Source organism: Beta vulgaris, chromosome 5 (assembly GCF_026745355.1).
Source record: "Beta vulgaris subsp. vulgaris cultivar EL10 chromosome 5, EL10.2, whole genome shotgun sequence".
NCBI classification, from domain to species: Eukaryota; Viridiplantae; Streptophyta; class Magnoliopsida; order Caryophyllales; family Amaranthaceae; genus Beta; species Beta vulgaris.
This window is the reverse complement of record NC_079206.1, coordinates 3,559,311-3,569,923: the sequence shown is the minus strand read 5'-3', so window position 1 is coordinate 3,569,923 and position 10,613 is coordinate 3,559,311. Positions and strand designations below refer to the sequence as shown.

Below are 10,613 nucleotides of genomic sequence, written 5' to 3'. Positions count from 1 at the left end.
CTTCTTTATGTTTTATTTTCATTCACTTATATTATTTGTTATTTTCCTTAGTTTGTACCTTTGTTGTCATCATCAAAAAGGGGGAAATTGTTGAACCCTAGTTTTGATAATGACAAAGAAACAAAGAAACAAACTAAGTAGTGAACTAATGAATTATTTAAGTGTATGGTGTCTAAGGTATCAATGCAAGGAACTGGGAGAATACAAAGTCAATGAAGAAGTCAAGAGAGGATTTCAAAGGCTAAGTAAAGAAGTTTCTATGTTGATACTGGAGCAAGCATTGGATCAAGAATAATAGAAGCTAGGCGTTTTATTTTCTAGTTCCAATGTAAAGGAACAAAGAAAGAATGGTAAGGAACTGTGGCAGAATATTTGAGAATGAAGCGTTTGTTCCTCTGTAAGGAACAAACCAGTGGCACTTAGTAAATATGTTAAAGGAACTGAACTAATATAAGGAACTAGACTTAGGCTGCTGTAACGGTTAAAAGATAATGGAGTAAGTCATGCCTAGATTATAGGAAATTAGTTATTTCTAATTTCAAATGATAAAATCAGTTTTTAAAAAAAAGAAAATCTGTTTTGGAAAAGATATTATTTTTCGGAAAATAAGAAAATAAATATCCGGTTGTTAGAAAGATTTTATTTCAAAGATATTATTTTCTTAAAGATTAGAAATTCAGATTTAAAGATAAAAAGAGTTTATAAAACTGATTTTCGGATAATGTTGAAGGAACTCCTATTATTAGGAGTAATGGCTGCATTTTATCCACGTTCTTTATAGTTCATGGGATCATGGGACATGATGTAAACGTGTTCCTTAGGGGAAGGAACATCATGGGTAAATGGATTAAAACGTGTACTTAACATTAATCCCACGTTCTTCATGATTCACTATAAATATAGAAGTCTAGATAAGTTCCAAATTGTGTCTGACTAAGTAATTAAGTGAGTTTAACTTATTAAGTGTCAGTGCCTTCATTCTCTCATAATAGCCATTTGTTCTTTGCCTTCTTACTCTAATTCCACTAAGCTTATTTCGATCAATTGTATTTTGGTTTTTGGGGTAAGGGAACTTTGAGTGAAGTTCTGTAAGAGAAAGGCTTTGAGTGAAGCTTGTATGTGTGAGAAAACTTCGAGTGAAGTTGAGAGGAACTGCTGTTAAGGGAACAGTGGTTCAGGAACTTGAGTTTAGGAACTCAAGGTAGGGCTCGAGTTAGAATTAGGTTGTAACAGAGTTGTTTGGCCTAATTAGTGAAAGTGTTGAGTTTAAAATCCCTAGTGGTCGAGGTTGTTTCTTCTTGTTGGGCCCAAGAAGTTTTTCCTCGTAAAAATCCCTTGTGTTCCTTTAGCTTGTTTATTCGTTTAAGTTTTAATTTCCGCAAAAAGTTACGTTTATTTCTACACCTACAATTCACCCCCCCTCTTGTAGTGTTCCTAGGGAAATAACATAGGAAAACAAGAAATGAGCAGTAAAAGGAAGGTTTGATACTTACAGACTAATGTCCAAGGATTGAACTAGCATGTTAGTGAGATGCGGTGTCCCCTCACATACAAGTATCCACTGGATTGAACTTGCAGGTAGGGGTGAAAGTTATTCGGATAAAATTCAAAATCCAATCCAATCCAATCCGAATTAGTAATTCGGATCGGATTCGAACTGCATTCGGATTGGATTCAGATTGAGATTTTTTGAAAAAATGGATTTTCGGATCGGATTGGATTGAGGGTAATTGGATCCAAAAAACCAATAAACCGAATAGTAATATGCCTTGTATTATGTATCTGGATTGGGTTTAAGTGTTTAACTGATTTTTTATTATAAAAAAAACTACTCCATAGCCGAATACACATAACACTTCAATCCTTCCCCTAAAACACTAACTGCACTTAATTCCTAATTTCCTAGATCTACTAGGCTTCTGTTGTGCTTAATTTATTTCATCGAAAAACTAGAGTTTTAAAAAAATCGGATTTTCGGATCGGATCCAATCTAGAGTATGAAATTTCGGATTGGATTGGATCGGATTCAAACCCTAATTGGTTTGGATTCGGATTGGAAAATTGAAATCCAAATTTTATTCGGATCGGATTGGATTAGGCCCTAATCCAAACCGCACACCGAACTTTCACCCCTACTTGCAGGAGAGAGAAGGGACCCGATAACACATATAACTACAGAGCTTGAGAAACTCCGCGGTATCCATGAATTGCCTCTGGTACAACATATAACTAGGTTGATCATACAATTCATATTCACTTTAAGACAAGTCACTTCTCTTGCAAATAATTGTGAACATACACACAATTCAACAATCTTGGCCATCACATTGGGATTCCAATGAGCGCTCTAGAATGCCTACAAGAACGACATTCGATAGAAGGAGGCCATCCTTTTACACTCAAATCCTTAGCGAGACTCCTTGTATTCTCTGCGGACAGGAAGAGGTGTCGGATACTCATCTATTCAAAGATTGTGAGATAACAAAGAGAATATGGGCCTCTTCAGACTTAGGACTCATAAATCTGAAAAGCTGCGGAGAACCAATCGAAAAATGGTCCAGAAATTGGTTATGGTACTTTATGATGGACGAGAAATCAAGCCAAGACCGAACGTTTGAGTTTGTAGGGACACTGTGGAGTATTTGACTTTTCACGAATAACATCGCATTTTATCCAAGTATAAAAGTATCCCCAAAGGAAGTATTTAACATCCTTAAAACTTGGAAACAAAGAAATGGGGAAGGTCCAAGAATGGATAACAAGGAAGAAGGCCAAAAGAATAATTGCCAATTACACAGAAGACAAGAACCCCTCATATGGAGCTATAATTGGACAGATAAAGTAGTTTGCTACACTGTCCTAGTAGATGGAGCTTGGAAGGGTAACAAATTCAAACCTAGTGACCCAGGTACAACAGCTTATGGATGGGTGTTACAAATAAAGGAGGGATGAGGATGTAGACAAAGGAGGGCACCTTATCAATGCAAGCTCAGCAGACCAAGCAGAAGCATTAGCATTATATTTCAGCTTAAAGGAGATGTTAAAACAAAATACTGAAGTTGTGGAAATCTGGTCGAATTCTAAAACAATAGTGGACAGCCTTCGTGATGAGAGCAAAACTTTGTCCTCTACTAAAAATATATCTCTATATATCAAATGCTTAGCAAAATGTTTCAAGACCATTAGGATTTGCAAAGTAGACAGAGTTAAAATAGTAAAAGCCCATTCAATTGCTATTAAAGCAAGGAAGGATGGCATTAGGATGTAACTTTAGTTGTGTTTCTTGATTATCTATATTGCTACCAAAAAAAAAAAAAACTTTTTAGAATTTTTGCTTATTGATAACTAGAGATATTAAGGTGCAAATTAGTACATCGACAAATGTGTCCCAATTAAAGTAATAGATAAACTAATAAAACTGGGTCCCTTAAAAAAATCGGAGCGAGTTAATAACAAAGAGAGTAAAAACATATGATAGATAATAAGAGTCCATCTTTTTAAGGTGCACTAGTTGTTAGGCTCAGATAATTTTCCGACCTTGGGTAATTTAATAAGATGAAGATGATCTATTATTGGGGGTTATCAATTGTCATAAGCACAATTGCACAAGTCATAATTCGGTAGTTAAATAATGACTTAAAAGTGAAAGGTCAAAGATTCAAGACTTTTTATTATCATTCCCTTTATTTTATGAGTAACAAAAAAATATTGTAAGAAATTGTATCCTTAAGTGATATGACACCATATAAGCATCTAAAAAAAAAACATGTCACATACTACAATTCAAACACATACATTTTAATAATATAAATAAATAAAGTGTACTTATACATATATAATTGGAAATAAGTAAAATTGTACACTTAAATTTATGGATGGTACACTTTTATTATTGTAAACAATAGTATAAATTGTTTACAACAAAAAGAAAAGCAGCTGAATAATTATATTAGGTGGTCCAATAACGCAAGCAAAACAAGTGATAGCTTAACAAAATCAATAGAGGTGGTCTACTATAATAAATATAGACAAATATCCAAGTTAATTGACCCTACACATAAAAGAAAAAAGTCGTTTGGGCCCCATTAATAGTGAAACAACTCTAAAGAATCTTTAATTTGTAAGTGATATGGGCCAAGGCTTAACAGTCCAGTACCAATAATTCTTATTTGGGCCGGCTATGAGACCGCGATCACCGTCAAAAGGCATCTGCAATCGTGCTGCGCACGAGCGTTGTAGCAAATTAGAAGAACTCTTCACGACGTGGTCAAAGCCTTTTAGAGCCTATAATCGAGCCTCATTATTTTTCTTTTTCGTTTGTCCCCCCGGAAATCTAACAAAATACTCCGCGTTACGCGTCATTTTTTTCTGTTTTGTTGTTAATTACTTACTTTTGGTAGGTAAGAATTAAGATGCAGGGATATAATAGTATAGTAGAGGTGATCATAGATCGAGTCGGATCGGGTTTTGGTGAAAAAAAGGTGGCCCGTTTTACATTAAAGTATCGTATTGAAGATTTTGCGCCAAAACCTGCTAATTCGAAGAGCTTTTCGGATCGGACTTAGAAATATCCTATTTTTTCATATTTAAGTCACTTGTGGCCTAATTTTTTACCCAAAAATTTGTCCTAGGTTGGGCCCGGCCGTGGGTCGAATAATTGTGCACAAAACCTGCTCAACTTAGGGTCGGGTCGGGCCTAATGTTGATCATATCTACATCATAGGAATCTATTTGGTCAAATTTTTCGTAAGTCATATGATCGCTTAAGGTTAGCAAGTTAGACACTATTAATGTGGAGGGGATTTGAATGATTTCTTAAACAAAAATGCTCCAAGTGGGATTGTTGGGAAATAGAAGGAACCCTATTTTCCACTAAACCATGTAAGATATTTTCGTACAATTATTATTATTTGGGATGTTCCATTTGGTACCATTGTACTTTTGGCTTTTCCATTTGGTACCACTATTTTTCAGATATTCTACATGGTACCACTATAATTTGAATTTATTCTCTATTGTAGTATTCAACTAAGTAAAGTGTTAATTTAAGTTAGAATAGGCTAGAGTTTTACTTCGATTTACATGTTTTAATTTGTGTTAAGGTTTTAGTAATTGTTTTAGTCGTTAAGGTCAAAGTTGAGGTCATATTTGACAATAAAAAGACATAGAATATTATGATCATTTTTTATGAAAATTTTGACTAAAAAATAGAGCTTTTAAGGGTTAAAAACGACACCCTAAAATCTTAATTTATTAAATTTTTGCAACTGCAAATAGAAACATGCAAACTCAAACAAAATCGTATTCTTATTCAACCATTAACTAACAATTTACTAAAAAAATGGTATGATAAAGATTAATATTAAATTAGAGTGGTATCATGTGGAAGTTTAAAATAACAGTGGTACCAAATGGAAAAGCCAAAAATTCAATGGTACCAAATGGAATATCCCTTATTTTAATAATATGTTTTTATTTTACTATTTTAATGGAAATTTTCCCAATGGGCACTGTTTTTTTTTATCCATATGCCAATGGGCACTGTTATAATTTAAAGACTTGGGGGTGTCATTTTTAAGAAGATTTAATAAGTTTAGTGTATGTAAGTTCAGTAGAATTTAAGTGAACAAATTACACCTCTTAAGTCTTTAAATTTTAACATGTGCCATTAGTAAAACAAAAACGTAAAAATGCAACATGTGCATGCATGCAATGGAAATTTTTTATAGTATGTACGAGGTTCTCCTCCTCATCCTTAAGGATACCCTTAATAAAAAAATAAAAAAATAAAAAAGATTCAAGGTGTATCTAGAAAGTTAATCTGCTAAAGGAATTGTTGTAAGTTTTTTTTTTCATCTAACCAAATAATTCCCCCATCTTTTAAAGATCTTTTCTCTCTTTTACTTTACTTACCTCACATCTCACATTAAATTAATTCTTATTGGTATTTATAGTAACAGTAACAAGGAAGATCTTTAAGAAACGGAAGTAGTAAGTTAGAAGACAATGGTTAACTTTTAAATAAATTTACCTTACCTATAATTCAATTAATTTTTTGTTGCATCACACTTTAACATCTTCACCCTAAACAAACTTATATGAGGTAAAAGAAGCATAAACATCTCGCAGTAGTAACAAGTTCATACATTTCAATAATAGCTGAGTCCAATTCAATAAAGGTAAGTTTCATTCTAAAGAAATTCACCTATAATAAATTCATATATTTCAATAATAGCTAATGCTACTAAAGTTCAACTCAATACTATAATTAGGCAAGATAAGTGAGTTTTAGGCAAAAAAGAGACAACCATATATAGTATAGTTCATTATTATTTTATCTTAATATATAGAAAATTTAAAGGACAATAATTTAGACCAAATTTGGTCCCAAATCTAAAGTAGTACTCTAAAGTTTTAATTAAACAAAGGGTCTTTTCGATTCAACATTTTTTGACTAAACTTTTTTCTATTTCTCCAAACTTTTCAAAAAAAAATTATGAAATTTCAGCACTTTTATTCCTTTTTTTTTTTAAATCAAGTAAAATTAGGTTGAACATAATATAACTCAGATTCCTTAACATCTACAATCTATATTATTAACTTGATGATATTTTAACACACATAATAGAATTCAAAATCAGAAAAATATTAGAGTTTGTCTTGTAAGAAATCGCCTACTTTTAAATTAAAACTAGTTATTAGGCCCGGGCTATGTCTCGGGTAAGAAAAAATTTCATTTATTAATATAATACTTTATAATAATAACACTAAATACAATCTAGCCTAGTGGTTAAAACTTTAGTATATGTACTTGAGGTCTCGAGATCAAACCCTATATTATGCAATTTCTTAATATTTTTATTGTACATGGATTACATGAACAAACTCCCTAGGAAGAGCCACGTGGCACAATTTCTTGTTTTTGCAAGCCTTTTAATATATTTGTATAAACTAGGCAATCGTAAGCCCAATATTAAAAATAGAATTAACCCAATAATGACTAGGTTAATTTCTTTCGATGATTAAACGTGATTAGTTCTACTTTTATATTAAATTAGACGTTTCTCTTAATAATTTTTGTGCAAAAAGGTGAATGTTGTAACTAAATAAAAACAGAGGTAATATTAAATGAGTTATTTTACAACTTTAGAGGATCCAAACACGTGTGTATTAAATTACACGTTTCTCTTAATAATTTTTGAAAATCTTAAGCATCTACATTCTACCCTTAACTTTCTAAAACAAAATGATCTCACATCCACTAAAATAACTTACAATATCCACTATTAAAAAAAAAAAAAAACCATATCCACGAATGTAGAGAAAAGGGTAGTTTAGGAAATACAATGAACAACTACCAAGTCATCTTCTTTTAAAAGAAGAGAACAAAATTTAGACAAGAAAGAAACAGTCGTTGGCCTCAATAAAGCAACCTTGACCATCAACTCCCAATAATAATGGGCCCCATTCCACATCAACTACCCTCCCATATAACTGTCAACCGCATATTTTTATCCTTAGACTTCCCTCCTTTTTTTCTCTCTCTCTCTCTTCCTCTGTTTCTTCATTTTCCTCTGTTTTTTCATTTTCCTCTGTTTTTTCAATTCTCTCTGTTTTCCCCTGTTTTTATTTCTTAAAATTATCCATCTGAGTTAAAAAAAAAACAAGAAGATGTGGGCAGGAGGGGCAGACAATCAAGGAAACTTCCTAGGCCGAATAAGTATACGACGAAACCAAGTGGCTTCAATGGAAGGAGAAGTTGAGGATTTAGAGCTATTTCAAAGGAAAATTTCGGATAGTTTTTCGGATCTTTTACCTCCTAATCACAAGAGAGATAGCCACCATGCGCCACCTCTACCGCCGTCTCTTTCTCTTTCATTAGGGTCTATTAATTCTCCTATTGCTACCGATAGTGATGGAGAATCTACCCCTTTTGCTGGAAGTGAGACTCTCCTTTCTATTGCTTGGGTTAGGAAGCTTCTTGATGCTTTCCTATCTTGCGAAGCCGAGTTTAAGGCGGTGTTGTTGGTGGGGCGGGAACCTTCTCAGATAGCGAAATCGCCGCTTGATCGATTGATTCCTGATTTGTTGGATAGAGCTGTTAAGGCTTTGGATATTTGTAATGCTATTACTCATGGTGTTGATGCTATTAAGTTTATGCAAACTCAAGCTCAGATTGTTGTCTCTGCCTTGGAACAGAGGCCCTTCACTGATGGTCAGGTATAATAAAATTAAAATTCCAACACTTGTGTTCTTCAATTTTCTGATTGCCATTTTTTATGATCTGCGTTTGAAGATTGAAATTGGTTTTGATTAAATGTCATCCAATATGAGATGAATCTTCAAAAGTCAATTTGAAGAAATTTGACTACTTAATTATACTTAATTATACATGTACATGGGTATGTAATATGTATGGGATGATATCATCAAATTTGGTCTATGTAATTGATTGTTTGTACCTGTATTTGCATTTCGAAATTGACTGGTTGAATTCAAATGGGTTCTTCTTAGATGGACTAATTTTTTTTATTATTTTCAGAGTTTTTATTTTTTAAAAAAATAAAATGTTTCAACCTCTCAAATTATTTTGACATGGTGTTGTAAGATTATTGATAAAATTAAATTTACAAAAGTATACTCAAATTATATATGCTTGTGATTAGTGAAAACTAATACTATTTTTGTTGATTGGCAGATAAAAAGGGCTAGAAGAGCATTAGGGTCACTATTAAGCTCAATTGTAGTTGATGAAAAGGAAAACACTGGCAAATCAACCGAACGATCATGGTCCTTTGGCAAGCGCACAAGTGGCGCGTCATCAAAGGACCGGCACCACGCGCCGAGCTTTAAATCTCTATCTTGGTGTGTGGCCAAACAATGGTCAGCTGCCAAGCAAGTCCAATCAATCTCCTCCAATCTCAACCCGCCACGTGGTGGGGAATCGACAGGATTAGCTCTCACGGTGTACATAATGAACGTGGTCCTAGTTTTTGTAATGTGGGCCCTAGTGGCTGCTATTCCTTGCCAGGACCGGGCCGGGCTCGGGACCCACATCCCGGTCCCGAAGCAATCAAACTGGGCCCACGGAATGTGTGGGATCCAGGAAAAAATAGCCGAGGAATGGAAAAGAAAGGAAAAAAAAGGGTCAGCTGGACTAATGGAAGAAGTGGTTAAGATTGAAAAATTGGCACAATCCTTGGTGGACTTCGCGGACAATTTTCAATTCCCAATGGAGGAGGAGAAGGAGGCCGAATTCGCAGCGCAAGTCGCCGAACTGGCGGAGATATGCCGGAAAATGGATGACGGGCTTGATCCACTACAAATTCAGATTAGGGAGTTATTCCATAGACTTGTAAAGAGTCGTACATTCATACTTGATGTCCTTGATCAAGCAGGCAAATCATCTACCCCTAATGTATAGGTTAGATAAAATGGTGTGTTCTTTTTTTGGGGGAGGTTTAAGGTTATCCTTACCATTTTTCACTTGTGCCATGTAAATTTTTGTATCATCTAGGATTGTTTTCTTCCTAAGGATGTGAAAATAAAAAAATAAAAAAATAAAAAAATAAAAAAGGAAAATTAGGATAGAATAATTAGTGTTAAGCATAGGTGTTACATTAGAGAGTTTCTAGGCTTTTCATCCATGTAAGCTTGTTTGGGTGCTTAGCTTGTGTCTCTTTTATGCATCAGTTGGGTGATTTGAGCTTTAGATTAGCTAAAGTTATACTACTGTAGTTTTTTAGGATATATAGATAGAAAAATAACCAAAATTAATGGAGTGTTTTTTTTTCTTTTGGGTGATTTTTTTTTTATTGATTTAATATATATTACTATACTCTTTTGGATCTGTAAACTGTAACTTGTTCATCATCAGATCTTTTTTTTGACCGAAAGTGAAATAAAGGGTTAACATCATTCATTGTATGAGAGAGTGTGCTTAATTTTGTTTTGTTATTGACTTTTATTGGTTTGAAAAGTTGCATTGAACTATTGCATAGGTAATATGCCTTTTTGAGTCTTCAACCATTGGTAATAAGGAGTCAAGAGGACAAATAACATGGAAAGAGAGAGTAGTTAAGATATGTGAGAAGACTAGACTATAAGTCCAAGCTTTTAAGGTACAGATTGAAGAGTGGTAAACTTCTTGCTCATGGGAAAAAAAAGTTATCATATCACTTTTCCTTGACATACCTCAGGTAGAAGGGTGGAGAGAGCTATAGAACAAGGGATTTTGTAATGTGTGTTCATGGGACACAACAACAATTAGGGTCTGTTCTCCTCAACTTATTTTCGGTTTAGATCAGTTCAGCTCAGTTCTGGACAATACTTTTACTCTCACATATCACTATTCAGTTCAGTTCAGTTGCTTTATACCGAAGAGAACAAACCCTTATAAGAAAATATCACATAAACTAAAAAGCTATCTTTGTAACAATTAAAAATAAAAAATTTAAGAATTATAAAACCTGTTCATTTAGGATTCACCAATGTACAAACATTTTCATAACAAAAATGTTATAATCAACGACGAGTAATCTGGTCGCGAAAGAAATATGTATGATCCAGTCGTCGTTATAGGCTTGGTTGAGAAAAATATGTTTATGAAGACC

General features: G+C 33.6%; 1 protein-coding gene across 1 annotated transcript; it reads left to right on the top strand.

The window, feature by feature from the left end:
- The first annotated feature begins 7,537 nt into the window (after positions 1 to 7,537).
- On the top strand, positions 7,538 to 9,927 carry LOC104892247 (hypothetical protein). The gene is made up of 2 exons (XM_010678118.4): positions 7,538 to 8,220; positions 8,699 to 9,927. The coding sequence occupies exons 1-2, from the start codon at positions 7,672 to 7,674 to the stop codon at positions 9,422 to 9,424; spliced, it is 1,275 nt and encodes a 424-aa protein (XP_010676420.2). The 5' UTR covers positions 7,538 to 7,671; the 3' UTR covers positions 9,425 to 9,927.
- The last annotated feature ends 686 nt before the right edge of the window (positions 9,928 to 10,613 follow it).